General features: G+C 43.4%; 1 protein-coding gene across 1 annotated transcript in view; it reads left to right on the top strand.

The window, feature by feature from the left end:
• LOC311150347 (cadherin-4-like) overlaps positions 1-23,646 on the top strand; it is a gene marked incomplete at both ends in the record, with an annotated part of 445,373 nt that overhangs the window by 172,976 nt on the left and 248,751 nt on the right. The window contains one exon of the mRNA XM_084187754.1: positions 23,066-23,089. Within this exon, the coding sequence (XP_084043880.1) occupies positions 23,066-23,089 (24 nt within the window). The remainder of the gene's footprint in view (positions 1-23,065; positions 23,090-23,646) is intronic.

The following is a 23,646-nucleotide window of genomic DNA, read 5'->3' as shown; positions in this document are numbered from 1 at the left end:
AGGACAGCTCCTATCCCAACCTCAGACGCATCCACCTCCACTACGAACGGTAGTGATGAATCTGGGTGGGCCAGTACTGGGGCTGAGGTGAACCCGCAGTGTGCTGAAGGCCAGGTCAGCCTCAGCAGACCAGCGGAGCCAGGATGGCCCACCCTTCAACAGGGAGGTAATGGGAGCTGCAACCTTGCCAAAGCCCTGGATAAACCTCCGATAGCGAGGAAGCGCTGCACCTCCTAAACTGTGGTTGGAGTCGGCCAATTACGCACGGCTGAAATACGATCTCCCTCCATCTCCACACCTGAGGTGGAAATGTGGTATCCAAGGAAGGAGACTGACTGCTGGAAAAAACATACACTTCTCTGTCTTAGCATAAAGGTCATTTTCCAACAGTCGGGCCAGCACCTTGCAAACCAGGGACACGCTTAGTGGAATACACAAGGATGTCATCGATGTAGACCACTACACCGCGACCAAGCATGTCCCGAAACACCTCATTCACAAAGTACTGGAAGACTGAGGGAGCATTCATCAAACCATAGGGCAACACCAGGTATTCATTTAAAAAATAAAAATAAAATGAAGTGGAGGGACGTATATAAAAAAGGCGGGTGAAGTGGAGGGACGTATATACCCCTGGTGCAGGGACTCGGTGACATATGTTTCCATAGCCACCGTTTCAGCCTGTGACAGGGGGTATATATGACTCCTGGGAGGTACAGCGTCTACCCAGAGGTTTATCGCGCAATCCCCCGCCCGATGAGGTGGTCATTTAGTAGCCTGCGTTTTAGAGAATGCTTGCGCCAGATCGAGGTATTCAGGGGGAATGCACACGGTGGAGGTGCTGTCTGGACTTTCCACCGTGGTTGCACCAACGGAAACACCTAGACACCTACCCTGACACTCTTGCGACCACCCTGTGAACACCCTCTGCGGCCATGAGAAGGTGGGGTTGTGGAGTGCTAGCCAAGGGATATCTAATACCACAGGGAAAGCAGGAGACTCAATAATGGAAAAAGTTACCTGCTCACAATGAGTCTCCTGGGTAATCATGGTGACTGATGCAGTAACTTCCTTAACCAACCCGGACCCTAATGGTCGACTATCAAGTGCTCTGATGGGGCGTGGAATGGATAGGGGAATCAATGGAATGCCTATACGGTGTGCGAATGCCCTGTCCATAAAGTTCCCAGTTGCGCCTGAATCGACTAGCGCCTTACACTGGGGAACTACAGTGTGCTCAGGAAAGGAGACAAGTATTTTACAGTGCGCAGCAGAGGGCTCTGAACGAGTGTGGGTGTTCGATACCTGGGGTGATGCGAGAGTGCCCTGCCTGCCGCTTCCAAACCCAGAAGAGCGTTGACAACAACTTGTGGTGAAATGTCCCTTCGCGCCACCAGTGTGGCACTGGCGCTGTCGTCCTCCGCTCTCTCGGCTAGCGATTCCACCCATCTCCATCGGTTCTGGATCCGAGTCGGCCGGGATGGAAACGGGCAGACCTCCTCCAGGTCGTCCTCTGGTTGCCAGCAAGTTGTCCAAACGAATGGCCATGTCCACCAGTTGCGAGAAGGACAACATGGTGTCACGGCAGGCTAGCTCCCGTCGGACGTCCTCTCGCAGATGGCACCGGAACTGGTCGATCAGGGCCTTCTCATTCCACCCGGACCCAGCTGCCAGAATTCGAAACTCCAATGCGAAGTCCTGCGCAGTCCTCGTCCCCTGCCTCAGGTGGACCAGCCGCTCGCCCGCCTCTCGACCCTCGGGCGGGTGATCGAAGACCGCCCAGAAGAGGCGAGCGAACTCCCCGTAGTTCTCCAACGCGGCTCCTCCTTCGTTCCACACCGCGGTGGCCCACTTCAGGGCTTTCCCCGAGAGGCAGGAGACGAGGGCGGACACCTTCTCCCGCTCCAATGGAACCGACCGGATGCTGGAGAAGTAGAGCTCCAGTTGGAGAAGGAATCCTTAGCACAGCACCGTTGTCCCGTCGAACTCCCCTGGCCAGGATATCTGGATCCCTCCGGGTGCTGGGGTGTAGGTGGCGGGATTCGGTTGACCAGCTGGTCTCGACGGATCGGGCTCTCTCTTCTCCAGGCGTTGGACTACCTGAAGAACCCAACCCATCGCTTCACCCAAGCTGGCTAGCATAGTTGAATGCTCCTGGACCTTTTCCACGACTCCAGGCATATGCGTCTCTCCCGCTGACTCCATAACGGGTGGGTGATTCTGTGATGAGGTGGTGTGGAAGGAGTTAGGCGCAGGAGGGTAAATCACAGAATAACAGGCTTTAATCCGCAAAATACAGGTTTACACAGAAATGCGTCAAACACAATCCAGGGCACAAAACAGGCGCACTGGAAAATACAAGGTACACGGGAAAATACTCCCGTCGATACACAATACACGAGCTCCACCAAGCTTCACTAACCTCCACAATAAACAATCACCCACACAGACAAGGAAGCAGAGGGAACACTTATACCATGACTAATGAGGGAATAAGGACCAGGTGTGTGTGATTGAAGACAAGACAAATGGAGTGATGATAAATGGATCGGCAGTAGCTAATAAGCCGGTGACGCCGAACACCGAAACCTGCCCGAACAAGGAGGGGAGGCAGCCTCGGCGGAAGTCGTGACAGTAGGTTACATGTATCAATGCCCATCATGTAGTCCCCAGTAGCTCAGTTGGTAGAGCATGGCGCTTGCAACGCCAGGGTTGTGGGTTCGTTTCCCACGGAGAGCCAGTATGAAAATGTATACACTCACTAACTGTAAGTCGCTCTGGATAAGAGCATCTGCTAAATGACTAAAATGTAAAATGTAATGAAACGAGAGATAACCTTGGTGAATAATCTTAGCCACATAGCTAACGTTAGCGACAACCAATTGGAATTCGTAACATATCATGCGAATTTGATACATATCATACAAATTGTAATTTGTAACATATCATACGAAATGGATGATGGACATCCGAAAATTAATACATACCATACGTAACATATCATACTATATGGAGTGTTACAGATTTTACGTACAGAATAATATGAAATGCTCTGAGACAAGGTTGCATTACCCTAGGCCTACTATAATGAAGGCTGGTTCAACAGCAATGCCTTTTGTCTTTTTTATCCTGGCGATTTTATGATATCATTATATTTTACATATAATTATTGTTGTTGTAAACAAAAAAAAGGTTGTTTTTCATTACATTTTATTAAAACCAAACTTATTAGAATTATTCACCATCCTGGTTTTATGGTGAGAACGTCTGTGGCGTGCATGCAATGCAACTTCTGGAAAAGTGTGAATGCGATCTGTATGGTTCCAATTTGTTTATAAAACATATTTGGAAGCAGTATAACAGTGAGTGTACATTATCCCTTTCTCTTTGTCCAGCTACTGTAACACATTTGGATGTGTGTAAAAGTCTCCATAGTTGTTTTAATATTAAATGCCCACTGGGAGCAATTATCGTGCATGTAAGTAGACATAGCCTATTTAAAATAAGTTGTTTTTTTGTGTTGTTAAGAATTTGATTAGAATTATTCACTCTTTTTAGGCCTTATAAATATTGAATTTAATATTGCTTATTGACAACGTTTGGCATGTCCATGCTTAGCCATAATGCAATTTACAGTAGGACAAGCCCCTATATCCGTGTGAATGCTATGAAAATATTTTCATATTGAAGCCATGCAATTACTCAGAACAATGTGGACTGCAAACAGGTTCAAGTTAACGTACAGTATTTAGCAGAGATGGGATAAGTCTACATTTTGTTATTTCGTTTCTGTAAGCTATTTAACAAACTATAACGGACTACCATTGGAATTTGAGTTGATTCCAAGGCAATACATAAAACACCGTAAATAAACAACTTGAAGCAACCACATATTTAGCCATGGAGCACATTCTGATTGGCCAGTGAGGGATTAAGCCTTGACACACCTACAATTTATATATTCATCAAAACCCAGCCCTTTCGCACCACCGCCAGCACTCTGCCCCTCATTCTTTGACACACCCCCGAACCTATAGCGCTACCGCCAGCGCCATTGCGTTAGGTTTGTTAAAATAGAGCCCTCTGTCTGTCTCTCTCTCTCTCTCTCTCTCTCTCTGTGTCTCTGTCTGTCTCTCTCTCTCTCTCTCTCTCTCTCTCTCTCTCTCTCTCTCTCTCTCTCTCGCACTCTCTCTCTCTCTCTCTCTCTCTCTCTCTCTCTCTCTCTCCCCCTCCCTCCCATCTTGACTCAGAGGGATGATTGTTTTTTTCTCACCTCACACTGTAAAACAATCTAGTTGTTTCAACGAAATATTATTACATAACTGGTTCCGGCTCCTTTTTTTTCTTCACTCAACTTTTTAGTTGGCCCAAACTTAGCTACAACATGAGAAAACGTAGGCAGAAATTCAGTCATCTTATGTGTTTGCTCAAATTGTCTCATATGTTCATTCAACTAGAAATTATTATTTGGGCATCTTACCTAAAAAAAATGCTTTCGGAACTAGTTACACACACAGTGCAACAATGTTTTCCACTAACATATTTGACATAAATGATTACATTGTGCATGTTAATGTATACAGCATTAATATTTAAAATGTCCTCACCTGGGATTTAAACTCACAACCTTTTGATCACAGCATTCCGATCTTCCTGCTATGACACCATGTCTGTGTCAGTAACTGATTTCACCTGTATTGCTACACTTTGAACTTCAAAGTAAATGTCAGCTTGTGTTAATAGTACATATCTATCATAGTGATTAAGGAGTAACATTAAAAGAGAGTAATATGCTCCACCAACATTAGACAACTATACAGAAAAACCTAAAATTGCTTAAATAAGAAAATCGAATCAACGATGAGCGAATAGTCAGATTAACTGATAACTGACAGACATGGTGGCGTAGCAGGAACATTGGCGTAGCCATGAACCAAGAGGTTGTGAGTTAAAATCCCAGGTGAGGACATACTGAATAATAATTACTGTATAAATGAACATGCACAATGTAATCATGTGTTTCAACCTGTGTCTAATATGTAAATTGCGAACATTGTATCCTAAAAGCACTGTATGTAACCAGTTGCACAGCCTTTGTTAGTTAAGATGCCCAAATAATAATTTATGGTTGAATGAATATGTGAGACAAGTTGAACAAACACATCATTTTAAATTGACTGAAGTTGGAACTAAGTTTGGGCCAACACTCTTTTTTTTGTTCAGGAAACACTTGGACCTAAAAGTTGTGTAAACTAAAAACAGGCTGGGGAACCAGTTACTTAATAATAATTAGTTGAAACAACTAAATGTGTGGGTGTTTTTATTTTACAGTGCAGCGCTGACCTGTGCCCCTGACCTTCAGGAAAGCAGCGGTAATGAAACCTAATGATACAATGGCATCAGTGATAATTTACACAGCGGCAGCTTGTGTCTGTGTGTCACAGGAGACATGTGTCATACTACTCTGCTAGCTGGTAATTACCCTGTGTCTCATCCTCCATTGCATCAGTGTCACTGTCTCCATTGCATGAGTGTCCTATTAGCGTAGGAGTCCATAGGGGTTAGTGAAAAGTGTCACATTCACAGCAATGAAACACAAACACACACACACACATTATACTGCTCATCGATGCATACCGACATAAAATACATTTAAATCAGCTCAACATACAGTACCAGTCAAAGGTTTGGACACACCTACTCATTCCAGGGTTTTTCTTTATTTTTACTATTTTCTACATTGTAGAATAATAGTGAAGACATCACAACTATGAAATAACACATATGGAATCATGTAGTAACCGAAAAAGTGTTAAACAAATCAAAATATATTTTATATTTTAGGTTCTTCAAAGTAGCCACCCTTTGCCTTGATGACAACTTGACACACTCTTGAATTCTCTCAACATGAGGAATGCTTTTCCAACAGTCTTGAAGGAGTTCCCACATATGCTGAGCACTTGTTGGCTGCTTTTCCTTCACTCTGCAGTCCAACTCATCCCAAACCATCTCAATTGGGTTGAGGTCGGGTGATTGTGGAGGCCAGGTCATCTGATGCAGCACTCCATCACACTCCTTCTTGGTCAAATAGCCCTTACACAGCCTGGAGGTGTGTTTTGGGTCATTGTCCTGTTGAAAAACAAATGATAGTCCCACTAAGTGCAAACCAGATGGGATGGTGTGTCGTTGCAGAATGCTGTGGTAGCCATGCTGGTTAAGTGTGCCTTGAATTCTAAATAAATCACTGACAGTGTCACCAGCAAAGCACCCCCACACCATCACACCTCCTCCTCCATGCTTCACGGTGGGAACCAGACATGCGGTGATCATCTGTTCACCTACTCACAAAGACACGGCGGTTGAAACCAAAATTCTCAAATTTGGACTCATCAGACCAAAGGACAGATTTCCACCAGTCTAATATCCATTGCTCGTGTTTCTTGGCCCAAGCAAGTCTCTTCTTCTTATTGGTGTCCTTTAGTAGTGGTTTCTTTGCAGCAATTCGACCATGACGCTCTGATTCATGCAGTCTCCTCTGAACAGTTGATGTTTAGATGTGTCTGCTACTTATTTGGGCTGCAATCTGAGGTGCAGTTAACTCTAATGAACTTATCCTCTGCAGCAGAGGTAACTCTGGGTCTTCCTTTCCTGTGGCGGTCCTCATGAGAGCCAGTTTCATCATAGTGCTTGATGGTTTTTGCGACTGCACTTGAAGAAACTTTCAAAGTTCTTGAGATTTTCCGGATTTACTGACATTCATGTCTTTAAGTAATGATGGACTGTTGTTTCTCTTTGCTTATTTGAGCTGTTCTTGCCATAATATGGACTTGGTCTTTTACCAAATAGGACTATCTTCTGTATACCACCCCTACCTTGTCACAACACAACTGATTGGCTCAAATGCATTAAGAAGGAAATAAATTCCACAAATTAACTTTTAAGAAGGCACACCTGTTAATTGAAATGCATTCCAGGTGACTACCTCATGAAGCTGGTTGAGAGAATGCCAAGAGTGTGCAAAGCTGTCATCAAGGCAAAGGGTGGCTACTTTGAAGAATATAAAATATATTTTGATTTGTTTAAAACGTTTTTGGTTACTACATGATTCCGTATGTGTTATTTCATAGTTGTGATGTCTTCACTATTATTCTACAATGTAGAAAATAGTAAAAATAAAGAAAAACCCTTGAATGAATAGGTGTGTCCAAACTTTTGACTGGTACTGTATATCACTTCACTTCAAGGGCATTGCTTAGATGAATACATACATATATTTAAAATGTTTTACTCACATGATCAGGCATTGGACAAGCTTAGACCATTCAAGGGAAATAGGCGTTTGGCCCTTTTCCCAGTTGATATGGATTAGATAACTAAAATAATTGGTGACTGTTTATGCCTTATTCAGATCATATACAGTGGGGAAAAAAAGTATTTAGTCAGCCACCAATTGTCCAAGTTCTCCCACTTAAAAAGATGAGAGAGGCCTGTAATTTTCCAGAAAATTACATTGTAGGATTTTTAATGAATTTATTTGCAAATTATATGGTGGAAAATAAGTATTTGGTCAATAACAAAAGTTTCTCAATTTTTTGTTATATACCCTTTGTTGGCAATGACACAGGTCAAATGTTTTCTGTAAGTCTTCACAAGGTTTTCACACACTGTTGCTGGTATTTTGGCCCATTCCTCCATGCAGATCTCCTCTAGAGCAGTGATATTTTGGGGCTGTCGCTGGGCAACACGGACTTTCAACTCCCTCCAAAGATTTTCTATGGGGTTGAGATCTGGAGACTGGCTAGGCCACTCCAGGACCTTGAAATGCTTCTTACGAAGCCACTCCTTCATTGCCCGGGCGGTGTGTTTGGGATCATTGTCATGCTGAAAGACCCAACCACGTTTCATCTTCAATGCCCTTGCTGATGGAAGGAGGTTTTCACTCAAAATCTCACGATACATGGCCCCATTCATTATTTCCTTTACACGGATCAGTCGTCCTGGTCCCTTTGCAGAAAAACAGCCCCAAAGCATGATGTTTCCACCCCCATGCTTCACAGTAGGAATGGTGTTCTTTGGATGCAACTCAGCATTCTTTGTCCTCCAAACACGACGAGTTGAGTTTTTACCAAAAAAGTTATATTTTGGTTTCATCTGACCATATGACATTCTCCCAATCGTCTTCTGGATCATCCAAATGCACTCTAGCAAACTTCAGACGGGCCTGGACATGTACTGGCTTAAGCAGGGGGACACGTCTGGCACTGCAGGATTTGAGTCCCTGGCGGCGTAGTGTGTTACTGATGGTAGGCTTTGTTACTTTGGTCACTAGGTCCCCCCGTGTGGTTCTGGGATTTTTGCTCACCGTTCTTGTGATCATTTTGACCCCACGGGGTGAGATCTTGCGTGGAGCCCCAGATCGAGGGAGATTATCAGTGGTCTTGTATGTCTTCCATTTCCTAATAATTGCTCCCACAGTTGATTTCTTAAAAACCAAGCTGCTTACCTATTGCAGATTCAGTCTTCCCAGCCTGGTGCAGGTCTACAATTTTGTTTCTGGTGTCCTTTGACAGCTCTTTGGTCTTGGCCATAGTGGGGTTTGGAGTGTGACTGTTTGAGGTTGTGGACAGGTGTCTTTTATACTGATAACAAGTTCAAACAGGTGACATTAATAGAGGTAACGAGTGGAGGACAGAGGAGCCTCTTAAAGAAGAAGTTACAGGTCTGTGAGAGCCAGAAATCTTGCTTGTTTGTAGATGACCAAATACTTATTTTCCACCATAATTTACAAATAAATTCATAAAAAATCCTACAATGTGATTTTCTGGATTTTTTTTTCTCAATTTGTCTGTCATAGTTGACGTGTACCTATGATGAAAATTACAGGCCTCTCTCATCTTTTTAAGTGGGAGAACTTCCACAATTGGTGGCTGACTAAATACTTTTTTCCCCCACTGTATAAGCAATGTGTTGTTGTTTTTTTATTACCAGAAATGTCCATGGAATGTTTCAAGAGCATATGAAGTAGCACTGATAGCTCTATTGTTCCCCTATCAGACACTATCTGGGATTGAAGATAACTGAGGCCTTTTATTGATTAGAAACATGGAAATGGGTCGGAGGCGTCTGAAGAGCTTATTGACTTAATGCATAATACCCTATATTAAGTAAAGTGGACACTCTTAACTATTGTTTTCACATCAGACACTATATATTTATCGAGATAAACGGAGGGTGGTGAGGGTTTTGTGTTTATGAAATGCATGACATCGAAGGAGTTGGGTTTGGGCTGGTGAGAGAATTCAAGAGCATTTTGAACAGAGGCATAAAACATTAAGCAAAGTAGGCACTCTTAACTATTGTTTCTTGTTAATGCTCTAATCAGTGAAGGCTTAGCCGTATCTTAGCCGCTCATCACCACTGATTCAGGGGGAAAAATAGGAAAAAATAAACACAAATCATGTAAAAAGCACCTCTGGGCCTTATCATGTCATCATAGTCCATAGTGCAGCCAGTAGTCTTCTCTGAACCCAGCAGACATACATACAGTGAGGGAAAAAAAAGTATTTGATCCCCTGCTGATTTTGTATGTTTGCCCACTGACAAAGAAATGATCAGTCTATAATTTTAATGGTAGGTTTATTTGAACAGTGAGAGACAGAATAACAACAAAGACATTTACATTTTACATTTACGTCATTTAGCAGACGCTCTTATCCAGAGCGACATACAAATTGAAATCCAGAAAAACGCATGTCAAAAATGTTATAAATAGATTTGCATTTTAATGAGGGAAATAAGTATTTGACCCCCTCTCAATCAGAAAGATTTCTGGCTCCCAGGTGTCTTTTATACAGGTAACAAACTGAGGTTAGGAGCACACTCTTAAAGGGAGTGCTCCTAATCTCATCTTGTTACCTGTATAAAAGACACCTGTCCACAGAAGCAATCAATCAATCAGATTCCAAACTCTCCACCATGGCCAAGACCAAAGAGCTCTCCAAGGATGTCAGGGACAAGATTGTAGACCTACACAAGGCTGGAATGGGCTACAAGACCATCGCCAAGCAGCTTGGTGAGAAGGTGACAACAGTTGGTGCGATTATTCGCAAATGGAAGAAACACAAAATAACTGTCAATCTGCCTCGGCCTGGGGCTCCATGCAAGATCTCACCTCTTGGAGTTGCAATGATCATGAGAACGGTGAGGAATCAGCCCAGAACTACACGGGAGGATCTTGTCAATGATCTCAAGGCAGCTGGGACCATAGTCACCAAGAAAACAATTGGTAACACACTACGCCGTGAAGGACTGAAATCCTGCAGCTCCCGCAAGGTCCCCCTGCTCAAGAAAGCACATATACAGGCCCGTCTGAAGTTTGCCAATGAACATCTGAATGATTCAGAGGAGAACTGGGTGAAAGTGTTGTGGTCAGATGAGACCAAAATCGAGCTCTTTGGCATCAACTCAACTCGCCAAGAACACCATCCCCACCGTCAAACATGGAGGTGGAAACATTATGCTTTGGGGGTGTTTTTCTGCTAAGGGGACAGGACAACTTCACCGCATCAAAGGGACGATGGACGGGGCCATGTACCGTCAAATCTTGGGTGAGAACCTCCTTCCCTCAGCCAGGGCTTTGAAAATGGGTCGTGGATGGGTATTCGAGCATGACAATGACCCAAAACACACGGCCAAGGCAACAAAGGAGTGGCTCAAGAAGTAGCACAATAAGATCCTGGAGTGGCCTAGCCAGTCTCCAGACCTTAATCCCATAGAAAATCTGTGGAGGGAGCTGAAGGTTCGAGTTGCCAAACGTCAGCCTCGAAACCTTAATGACTTGGAGAAGATCTGCAAAGAGGAGTGGGACAAAATCCCTCCTGAGATGTGTGCAAACCTGGTGGCCAACTACAAGAAACGTCTGACCTCTGTGATTGCCAACAAGGGTTTTGCCACTAAGTACTAAGTCCTGTTTTGCAGAGGGTCAAATACTTACTTCCCTCATTAAAATGCAAATCATTTTATAACATTTTTGAAATGCGTTTTTCAGGATTTCTTTGTTGTTATTCTGTCTCTCACTGTTCAAATAAACCTACCATTAAAATTATAGACTGATCATGTCTTTGTCAGTGGGCAAACGTACAAAATCAGCAGGGGATCAATTACTTTTTTCCCTCACAGACATACATACATACATACATACATACAGACTTTCAATAATACTCCTATGGATGAAGAGAGATATGAGGATGGAGAAGCGGATGGAGTTTCTTTTGTAGTTGGCAGGGTTGGAAGAACAGGAGGAACATGAGGCTGGCAGTGGGTGAAGAGGAGGGAGGAGGAGTAGGAGGAGGTGGATGAAACAAAGAGAAATAGGAGGATGGCATAAGGTTTGGTTGAGGAGAGATGAGTAGGTGGAGGGGGAGGAGAAGGGGATGTGCTGTACCATTTGATCAGCGGGTGATGGAGATTACTGATGGAAGAGGGCTTTGACTGAAGGTCACATCGGAGGCCCTGGCATTTTCAGCTGCGTTTGTCACAGGGGAGAGAATAAATAAAGTTAAGTGCATCTTGTTCATTATCTCGGCTTTCTCTCATTGCGTGCGGAGAGAAGCAGAAAGAGAGATAAAGAGAGGCGGAAGGGATTGCTGCCATTAGATGATTCAGACTCGGCTAAGTAGGATTTGGGTAGTCTCCTGGTATTTATTATTTGTAGAAAAAGATAGCAAAAAAAGACAATGACATTCTCTCTGTTTCATATGATTTTTTTATGACAGATTTGATTTGATGGAGAAAATAAACGTTTTATTATTTTCCACTCCAAATGGCAGTACAGATTATTTATAGGAAGTATTCCCTCAGGCCAGTATTTGAAGGTGCAGTACAAGTGATTGTATAGTACTGTATTATGGACTTATATTTTAGTCTGTCTCTGTGTTTAGCTCCATCCTCCACTCTGAGAATAGGCTGAAGGGCATCAGACTGTCCCTGCTCCAATATCTCACCAGACTGGCTGCAACACAGTCACCCGTCTGGTGTTGGAGCCGTGTGTGTGTGTGTGTGTGTGTGTGTGTGTGTGTGTGTGTGTGTGTGCATGTCTCTGCATTGGTGTGCATTTGTGCATACATGTGTGTGTGAGGGGGTCATTCTCCCCCCAGGCAGGGCAGAGTGCCCATGGCCATATGACCTGGCTGCCCAGCCTCTAATATCTGATCAAGGACCATCTGCTGTGGGTGCGAGACACGCTCTCTCTCTGCCCCTGACTCTGTCTGACCTCTCCAAGGAGAGGAAATTAGACTATCAGGACACCATTAGAATAGCTCTGGTCACCATTAGAAAGGAAATGTTGCAAGAGAAAATTAGATTACTCCCACAATGCTGCTATTTGTTTATTTATATAGGCTATTTATTTGGGAAGATGCTCTCTCTCTCTCTCTCTCTCTCTCTCTCTCTCTCTCTCTCTCTCTCTCTCTCTCTCTCTCTCTCTCTCTTTCTCCATCAGCCTACCGTGGCCAACATGTAATGTGTCATCCCCCCAGCTCTAAATCTTCACCTCCTACAACCAAAACACTTCAGTTGTGTTGAAGCTATTGGATGTAGTATATTTGTATTACTATTGACTGTGGCCAGCGACACATTGCTATTGATATTGACAGGCTGGTCTGTGGGTGAGAATAGAGAGATATTCAGTGGATGAGAATAGAGAGATATTCAGTGGGTGAGAATAGAGAGATATCCAGTGGGTGAGAATAGAGAGATATCCAGTGGGTGAGAATAGAGAGATATCCAGTGGGTGAGAATAGAGAGATATCCAGTTGGTGAGAATAGAGAGATATCCAGTGGGTGAGAATAGAGAGATATCCAGTGGGTGAGAATAGAGAGATATCCAGTGGGTGAGAATAGAGAGATATCCAGTGGGTGAGAATAGAGAGATATCCAGTGGGTGAGAATAGAGAGATATCCAGTGGGTGAGAATAGAGAGATATCCAGTGGGTGCACTGCAATTAGTTTGGAATTGGTTTTTATTGCAGTGCACCGGGCGCAGGCTAAATCTCAGGCCACACACCTAAACACCACAATTATCACTGCAATAAAGTGTGTGTTCAGCTGACAGGGGGAGTGAGTTACTGTGTGTGTGTGAGTGTGTGTGTGTGTGTGTGTGTGTGTGTGTTTCTGTGTTTCTGTGCGTGTTTGCATTTTGAGGTACTGTAGTTTCCATATTGTGTACTGTAGTTGCCATATTGTGAACTGTAGTTTCCATATTGTGTACTGTAGTTTCCATATTGTGTGATTATTAGCTTCCTGGCTTGCCAAATTTAGTATTTGCTCTCTCAAGAGGGTTCAATGCCACCTGTGAGAAAATAACAGTTACCTAGTGTGTAAAGCACCTCATTTAGCGTTGCAGCACTTTGTGTTTTCATTCCTCCTCCAAAGTAATAATTAATCCAGCTGAACCCATGGCGCTAGCAAAATAAATGTTTTCCATTTTCATTAATAGACAATTCATTGGTACATAATGAGAGAGAATGCTGCTCTCTCCTCTCTACCCTGCGCTGTGCCGTACGTAAAGAGTGGAGCACAGGATACACAGCTGCATAACTCATTGCTAATTACTACGCTACTATGCTTTCTCCTCTCCTGTTCTCTTCCTTTCTTGGAAAGAGGGAAGGCTTAGGCTTTTAAAGCATTTTGCTTTTTGAATAATAGATCAATGTATGTTTTAGGGGGAGAGAGAAAAAAACAAATGTGATACAAAAAAGACATCCGTTACTAACAGCCACTTGCTCAATTTTGTATGTGATGCTTAGTGGCAAGTTGGATTGTTCCTTTAGCGTTTCAAAGGGAGACAGAGAGTTGGTTATACTTGTGTTTTATACATGAGCACTGATGTGCTGACGCTTTGTTAGACAATAGAATGGCTATATAAAAAAGTATATAAAAAAATTAAGACAGTACAGCCTGACACCCATGAACACCTCACTCTCAAACCCACCAGACTACCACCATTCTCTGTGTGTGCTTTCAAAGAGCAAACACACTGCAAATAGCATCCACTTCTCTTGACATACTTCAATCCAACAAAGATTGAGGGAAAATAATGAATGTGGAAGCTGCTGAAGCAGTCACCATTTCTCTATCGGAGGACCGTCGACTCAGTGGCGTGGAACTCTCATCAGCGCTGTAATTTAGAACTTCCTGTAAAAGGTGACATCTTCCTGTTTGCGTGGGCCACATGCAGCCTGCTCTCTGTCAGTGGATAATAACAGAAGCACTGACCTTTCTCAGCAGACAAGGGGGGAAAGGGCAACATGCATTGTGTGGGATCATGACCCAACATCAGCAGCCTCTCCCTATTGTCTTAACAAGCACGCTAGCTACCGCGGCTAACTCATCCAGAGACACAGATAGAAGAGAGAAGACACACGCTACCTTTGTTAAAATAACTAGATGAAATGGAGAATAAAAAAAGTGGGAAAACAAGTGGTCAAATGTCCTGTCATTGCCATAAGAAGCATTGACATGGAGTAGAAACCTACCTTAGCAAGTATGTAGCTGAGCTAATGAATAAACATGTCATGTAGCTGAGCTAATGAATAAACATGTCATGTAGCTGAGCTAATGAATAAACATGTAATGTAGCTGAGCTAATGAACAAACATGTAATGTAGCTGATCTAATGAATAAACATGTAATGTAGCTGAGCTAATGAACAAACATGTAATGTAGCTGAGCTAATGAATAAACATGTAATGTAGCTGAGCTAATGAAAAAACATGTAATGTAGCTGAGCTAATGAATAAACATGTAAAAAGATAAGCAAAAAGTAAAGAGGACCTGTCTTGATACCAACAGTAATGGCCATGAGGCTGCCTGTTGAAACAATCCTCCCACCGTAGTGACTTGACACTATGGTCTTTCACCTCAGAGACTAGCTACAACACACAAGGCACATTTTTGCCCTTCATTAGCAAAGATGTGATTAGCATGGATGTGACATCCCAAGATCTCGATCCAGAAGGCTCGCTAATGAACTAGAACCCCTGAGTGAGGCGGCGGGATCTTCCCCCAGAGGAAACCTGGCTAAACAGGCCTATCGTATGGCTCTGTAGGGTCTTATAGGACCAGCCTATGGGGCTTCATCATGGCCATGGTCATGAGAAGCCACGACACCATCACTCAACCCTATTGCACTCATTAACTTCCAGGTCAGAGGTCAAGTGTGACCGGGGTCACCATCACCACCATCTGTGGCTTCCGTTGGGTTCATAACTGGGAGTAATGTTGTATCAGCATGGCCAAGTTCACTCAGTTGGAACGAGGGTGATTTAGCAACAACAAGCCACAGTGTAGGAATTGATCCTAATTACATTAAAGCTTCAATATATCAACATTTTTTAGTCATGTGAGGACAGCTGCATTTGTTTATGTCTGCAGTCCTGTACATGCCACTGACACACACACACGCGTGCGCACACACACAAACACGCTTTGTCTTCCCCGATATGGTTTTCATTTGTCTTGATGAAGTGGTGATTAGCTGTGAGGATTCCTCAGTTCATGATGGGTGTAAAATCAAACCCAATTTCTGTCTTAATTAAAGCTATTCCCAGGGCAGCCTCTTATAAGGCCATAACTTAAAGAGGTCAATAGGAGACAGCTTTCCAATGTGCTCTAATTCAATCACACTGTGTCAGGATGTATAGGGGGACCCCGTCAGTAACAAAATGCTATAAACATACCACCATTAAAAAGCACCACGCTACCAGCACTTTTCAATAGTTAAGGATGTAAAGGAGAAACTTGCCCATGGTAGCAGCTGGCAGAAACATATTATAATCAACACACATGGAACTGGTTGAACCAGCTGCATCTCAAGTTTCCCCACTATCAACAGCACGGGCTGGGCTGCTTCAGATAGAACCAGCTGCACTGACCACGCACTATCCTCTGAACACACACACACACATCAACAAACACATGCACACACAGAAAGGAACACACGCAGGCACACACCCACGCACACACTTCCAGCTGCACGCTAGCTGCTGCTGCCCAGCTGTGTGCTCCTGCTGTGTGTTTCGTGTGAAGCCCAAGGAAGACCCAGCTGCCCTCTCATTAAGTGCTTCTGGGAGTCAAAGACAGGAGAGGGGAATGGAGGGAGCATAAAAGAGGGGTGTGGGCACAGGAGTAGAAAGAGAAGAGGGGAGCTAGAGAGAAGGGAGCAAGGGAACATGAGAAGGAAAAGAGGGGCGCTAGAGAGAAGGGAGCAAGGGAACATGAGAAGGAAAAGAGGGGAGGTAGAGAGAAGGGAGCAAGGGAACATGAGAAGGAAAAGAGGGGAGGTAGAGAGAAGGGAGCAAGGGAACATGAGAAGGATAAGAGGGGTGCTAGAGAGAAGGGAGCAAGGGAACATGAGAAGGAAAAGAGGGGCGCTAGAGAGAAGGGAGCAAGGGAACATGAGAAGGAAAAGAGGGGAGGTAGAGAGAAGGGAGCAAGGGAACATGAGAAGGAAAAGAGGGGAGGTAGAGAGAAGGGAGCAAGGGAACATGAGAAGGATAAGAGGGGCGCTAGAGAGAAGGGAGCAAGGGAACATGAGAAGGAAAGGAGGGAAGAGGAGAAGAAAGTTAAATAACATAGAGAGGGGATGGCAAATGACAGGGAGGAAAAGAGATGCAGGGAAGAGGAGAGATGGCAAAGAGTAGGAGGGAGAGAAGGAGATTCACACCCTCAGCTGTGAAAAGCTATTTTGAGGCTTCTGTCCCCTTTGATGATGTATGCCCATAAAATGATGTCTGCAGGGTGCTCTCACTATCATAACAAGGAGAAATATAAGTGAGTATAAATCTTTGATTTCGTTTTAAAACGTGAATTATATTTTTACCTCAAACTGTGATGGTATGAAAAATGTATGCACTCACTAACTGTAAGTCGCTCTGGATAAGAGTGTCTGCTAAATGACTAAAATGTAAATGTAAATGTAAATATAACTTCTCACTTCTGTTCAGTCTGACTCTTTACACTCCTCCAGCAACCCCTTGAAACACAACAGCCCAGCGCTCCAAGGCGGCTGACTGGTATTAGGCCTGGGAGAGATTAGTTCTCATTTTTCTCTCACTGCTGCAATTTGATCCATTTCCAGCTACAACTCCATATTGCATTCCAGAGAGAGAGAGAGAGAGAGAGAGAGAGAGAGAGAGAGAGAGAGAGAGAGAGAGAAAAAAGAGAGTATGCTTCTCTTGAAAGGGGTTTGAAAAATTATTATTCAGACCTCATGGTTTTTCTCTTTGAGTTTCGGAACGACTCAGAGAACAGATATTTGTGAGGCCACTTTTACTACACCTGAATCTAATCTCACATTCATGAACAATAGCCACTTCAACAATAGCCTTGAGTAACCTACTACAGGCAGCAAGGCAAGCCAATATAGGCCATGACTGAGATGTAATCCTAGTTGACAGTGAATATTACTCTATGATGTTATAAATTTTTTTGTATATATTTTTTTTCATCTTTGTAGTTATTCATAAGTAATATGCTCATTAAAATGCATAGATTTATAGATTCATAGAAATCCCTAGATCTGAATGGCTGATCAGTGTTGTAAATGTCAACACAAGTGTTCCAGCCAATGCCTGATTAGCTTTTTAGGTCAGTCACAATCAATGTTAGACCATCGTCCTGTGTCATATAACTTGCCATTATAGAACCCAAAAGACAAGAAACAATAACATTGAACCTTCATAAACATTCATACCATTTCTGTGTCTCTCCTCCTCTCTCTGAGAAAAAAGGAGAACAAAAGACAAAACAGAGAAAGAGGAAAAAAGAGATTGAGAATTACAACTTAGTTAGCGGCATATACTGCATGTTGGTCATTTGTTTTCACCATTACGTTTGGTGTCCCCATGCATGCAATCCATATTTGGGCATCTCAGGCCTGGCATTAGCTGAGCTTGCATAAACCTGCTGCAGAGTAGGATAGACTGGGATCACTGTATTGACGAATAGCCTTATTGACATAATACCCAACCCTCAGTAGGCTAGTAGTGGGCGTCAAAATGCCACTCACATATTCACTGGAATTTAGCCTCCAAATCCATCTAAGCCACCGGCGACCAGGCAAGAAACCAGCCAATCGATGGTCTGAGGAGAAAAGAGCTTTACCTTTCAAACAGACCAATATTTATCTGAACACAGGAGGCCGTCACAGGGCTTTTTTATGCCACGTATTGATGTGCGTTAAGAAGGAAAAAGTGTTTGTCATCTATCATTGTCAGCTGCTGCTGGTTAAGGGAACTATCACTACAGCACTATTTCTTTCTTCTTCCACATGCTATCATGTGGAAGAAGTGATATACAGAAGTGAGTCCTCAAACAGAGAGATAGCAGAACAGTAGGCATCCTATTATCCTCTACCACATGTATGCAATATGGAGAGTGAATTCCTAGGTTCATATGTGAAAACAGGTGTGTTTTTATCATTGTGAATGGCAACTTTGATGGCTAGGCAAACCATGGTTTGCATGATAGCATGGCTAGTTTCCAGAAGTGGAGCATCAAACAGTGGTTATGCATTATAGATAGTGCATAGCGGGACAATCAGGTTGAGATAATTACAGAGTCCACATTGTGTTTCTATTTGTATTAATATGATAGACGTGCCTTCATGTTTTATAAGATATTTGCTAGTTGGATAAACAGAGCTATCTTTTTCTCTCTCTGTCTCTTTCCCTCTCTTCTCTCTCTCTCGCTCTCTCTCTCTCTCTCTCTCTCTCTCTCTCTCTCTCTCTCTCTCTCTCTCTCTCTCTCTCTCTCTCTCTCTCTCTCTCTCTCTCTCTCTCTCTCTCTCTCTCTCTCTCAATTTCAATTCAATTCAAGGGCTTTATTTGCATGGGAAACATATGTTAACATTGCCAAAGCAAGTGAAGTAGATAGTAAACAAAAGTGAAATAAACAATAAATATTAACAGTAAATATTACACTCAGAAGTTCCAAAAGAATAAAGAAATTTCAAATGTCATATTATGTATATATACAGTGTTGTAACAATGTGCAAATACAGTGCCTTGCAAAAGTATTCGTCCCCCTTGGCGTCTTTTCTATTTTGTTGAAACCTGTAATTTAAATGAAATTTTATTTGGATTTCATGTAATGGACCTACACAAAATAGTTAATATTGTTGAAGTGAAAAAAATAAAAAAATAACTTGATTCAAAAAATTCTAAAACATAAATAACGGAAAAGTGGTGCGTGCATATGTATTCACCCCCTTTGCTATGAAGCCCCTAAATAAGATCTGGTGCAACCAATTACCTTCAGAAGTCACATAATTAGTTAAATAAAGTCCACCTGTGTGCAATCTAAGTGTCACATGATCTGTCACATGATCTCAGTATATACACCTGTTCTGAAAGGCCCCAGAGTCTGCAACACCACTAAGCAAGCGGCACCACCAAGCAAGCGGCAACATGAAGACCAAGGAGCTCTCCAAACAGGTCAGGGACAAAGTTGTGGAGAAGTACAGGTCATGGTTGGGTTATAAAAAAATATCAGAAACTTTGAACATCCCACGGAGCACCATTCAATCCATTATTAAAAAATTGAAAGAATATGGCACCACAACAAACCTGCCAAGAGAGGGCCGCCCACCAAAACTCACGGACCAGGCAAGGAGGGCATTAATCAGAGAGGCAACAAAGAGACCAAAGATAACCTTGAAGGAGCTGCAAAGCTCCACAGCGGAGATTGGAGTACTTGTCCATAGGACCACTTTAAGCCGTACACTTGGGCTTTACAGAAGAGTGGCCAGAAAAAAGTCATTGCTTAAAGAAAAAAATAAGCAAACACGGTTGGTGTTCGCCAAAAGCCATGTGGGAGACTCCCCAAACATATGGAAGAAGATACTCTGGAATGATGAGACTAACATTTTTATAGAATAGTTATGCGCGCTCAAGTTTTCTGTTTTTTTGTCTTATTTCTTGTTTGAAAAAAAAAGAAAAAAAATACATTTCAATTCCAGGTTGTAAGGCAACAAAATAGGAAAATTGCCAAGGGGGGTGAATACTTTTGCAAGCCACTGTAGTTTAAGTACAAATGGGAAAATAAATAAACATACATATGGGTTGTATTTACAATGGTGTTTGTTCTTCACTGGTTGCCCTTTTCTTGTGGCAACAGGTCACAAATCTTGCTGCTGTGATGGCACACTGTGGTATTTCACCCAGTAGATAAGGGAGTTTATCAACATTGGATTTGTTTTCGAATTCTCTGTGGATCTGTGTAATCTGAGGGAAATATGTGTCTCTAATATGGTCATACATTTGGCAGGAGGTTAGGAAGTGCAGCTCAGTTTCCACCTCATTTTTTGGGCAGTGTGCACATAGCCTGTCTTCTCTTGAGAGCCAGGTCTGCCTACGGCGGCCTTTCTCAATAGCAAGGCTATGCTCACTGAGTCTGTACATAGTCAAAGCTTTCCTTAAGTTTGGGTCAGTCACAGTGGTCAGGTATTCTGCCACTGTGTACTCTCTGTTTAGGGCCAAATAGCATTGTAGTTTGCTCTGTTTTTTTGTTAATTCTTTCCAATGTGTCAAGTAATTCTCTTTTTATTTTCTCATAATTTGGTTGGGTCTAATTGTGTTGTTGTCCTCTCTCTCTCTCTCTTTCCCTCTCTCTCTCTTTCCCAACAAGCACTCACAGTCTCACGTCAGAAATAGACGTTCATCCATGTTTTCCAAACGTCAAATTTCAAAGTGTTAAGGTTAGGCATTAACTCAGAATGGTTAAGGTAAGGGTTAAAAATCTAATTATATTTCTATTCAAACATGCAAACTTTTGATGCTTATGCTCATCTGCCATCCCCATCCACAATGTTGTAGCAAAACTGAAACCTATTCGACGGTAACAGCACTCACTGTTGCCCCTAGTGTCGGTTTACATGTCATCTCCCGACATCCTTAGACATGGATGGACGTCGAATACTGACTTGTATCACAGGTGACCTGTCTGCTCTTTCACTCTCTCTATCTCTCTCTCTCTCTCTCTTTCTCTCTCTCTCTCTCTCTCTCTCTCTCTCTCTCTCTCTCTCTCTCTCTGTCTCTCTCTCTCTCTCTCTCTCTCTCTCTGTCTCTCTCTCTCTCTCTCTGTCTCTCTGTCTCTCTCTCTGTCTCTCTCTCTCTCTCTCTGTCTCTCTGTCTCTTTCTCTGTCTCTCTCTCTCTCTCTCTCTCTCTCTCTCTCTCTCTCTCTGTCTCTCTCTCTCTCTCTCTGTCCCCCTGTCTCTCTCTCTGTCTCTCTCTCTCTCTCTCTCTCTCTCTCTCTCTCTCTCTCTCTCTCTCTCTCTCTCTCTCTCTCTCTCTCTCTCTCTCTCTCTCTCTCTCTCTCTCTCTCTCTCTCTCTCTCTCTCTCTCTCTCTCTCTCTCTCTCTCTCTCTCTCTCTCTCTCTCTCTCTCTCTCTCAATCTCTTTCTCTCCCTCTCCCTCTCCCTCCCATCTCTCTCTGTGGCAATGGTAGATAAGGCCTGGCAGGAGAAAACTCAGGTAGGAGACAGACAGGCAGGCAGACAGCCCCCTGATAAAGTGTGCTTGCCAGAACCTCTCTAGCTGGTATGCTCTCTCCCTCTCTTTTATTTGTAATTGAAGGTGGTTGAGTTTACTCTGTTTGACTGTGTCTTTCTAAGTCTCATGTTTAATTATTGAGTACGACAAAATTTGATTTCAATGATGATGTTGAAAGGTTAGGGCTCTTTCCCATGTTTTTCCATATCCCTTTCATTGAGGGATTGGCGAGATATAACAAGCTTCAGATAGAAGTCTTACTGTTTCATTCTAGATGTGTAGACCGTTTATCAATTGCACTCATGGCTACACGGTTTCTCCAATGGAGACGGCAGAGTTGGCATGATAGTATGTGGTATGGCACCAGAACATGCCAACACCAACTGTACCAGTTTGCAGAGGGTTTTCTCTCCCGCTAGGGCCATCCCACTGCTGTGAAGCTACAGTAACAGACAGTCAGACCCATGTAATAACCAGCTGGGCAATATTGGCCCAAATCCTCCTGAACACCTCGCCAAACAAAAAGCAGCAAGCCTTAAACTTCCGCCCAATCCTACGCCGCGCTGCTTTGATCTACACCGACGCCACAATGGAGGCCATCTTTTTTTATTCTTCTGGCAATTAGGCAAAGAAGCAGATTATATCCCTTTCAGCCCAACCCCTCTCGCTAATGCACCCGGATTCAATTATTACAGGCCTCCCCTTTCTGCGGCCGTTTGGGCTTCCGAGATGGCAACGTATTTATTTTCGCATTCCTCCTGATTAGACAAGTCTATTATATAAAACTTTGGGAGCTTCCAAACTGTGTTGTGGTAAATATACACCTTTTTGGGTTCTCTCTCCTGTCCCTCTGTTGTCGTGACACTTAAAAAGAGAGTGCCTCTACAACCCTCCCACTATACATTTTTAATGTTTTCAACCACACCTTATTGGTTCGAAGTGGAAAAATCCTGAAATCTGTCCGATTTGGGGGGGGGGATTGCGCTCTCACTAAGCCAAAATGTTATTGCTTTACTTATTCAAAATCTCCACTCACAGTAACTTGTATAATGGATTGCAGTTGACTGGGAATTTCATGCATTCTCTGCTCTTCACTCTCAAGGCCTCCATTTATTTTTCTTGGTGGGATAGCTCAGAAAGAATCTCCTTCTGTCAGTCTCTTCCTCTCTCTTTCTCTCTTTCTCCATCTCCCTCCCTCCCTCCCTCCCTCCCTCCCTCCCTCCCTCCCTCCCTCCCTCCCTCCCTCCCTCCCTCTCAGGATGGTTGAAAGGCAGCAGTAGGGTGTGTGTGTGTGTGTTGAAGTGGAGTGGTTGTGCTATTGGAGGGCTGAGATGAAAGACCCCCTGGCTGTGTTCTAACACCCCCCTTCTGTTTACCCTCCTGGGCCACAACGTTGTTCCCCTCCCAGCGAATCACTGACTGCTGCTGTCATCTCCGCCATTTGATATGTCTCAGAGACAACAGCCTGTCAACCGCTAACACACTCCTCTCATTTCTCTCTCCCTTTCATCTGCAGATACTACCGTGTCATCTCAGAAAGGTAAAGCAACACACAATCAGTCACCTGTGTCCCTCCGCTGTTGAGACGTGGTGTGTGTGTGCGTGTGTGTGTGCGTGTGTGTGTGTTTGCAGCAGCAGCTGTGTGTTTGTTCTCAACTACTGTTTATCAACACTTATACCTGAGGTGTTGGAGATGTGAAGTCAAGGTTACTGTTGTGTCGCTGATATCATGGTTCCCATACACCCACCCATACATTATAGCCAATAGCATCGCTCTATACATTACATTAATAATATATAATCCACACTGTGCATCACTGATGACTCAGACTCATAATGTTATTTTGTAATGTGTTCTCTCCGTGTCCCTCATCAGTTATGGCAGTGTTTCCCAACTCCAGTCCTCCAGTACCCCCAACAGCACATCGTTTTGTTGTAACCCTAGACAAGCACACCTTGTCTGGGGCTACAACAAAAATGTGTACTGTTGTGGGTACTGGAGGACCGGAGTTGGGAAACACTGGGTCATAGCATATGCTGTAGGTAAAGCATTGTGTATGTTAATGTATGGGTAGACAGTGGAGAGAGTGATTGTGT

This window comes from Coregonus lavaretus (genome assembly GCF_964263955.1).
Source record: "Coregonus lavaretus genome assembly, chromosome: 22".
Taxonomy (NCBI): domain Eukaryota; kingdom Metazoa; phylum Chordata; class Actinopteri; order Salmoniformes; family Salmonidae; genus Coregonus; species Coregonus lavaretus.
The sequence above is the reverse complement of the archived record's forward strand: the minus strand, read 5'-3'. Positions and strand labels throughout refer to the sequence as shown.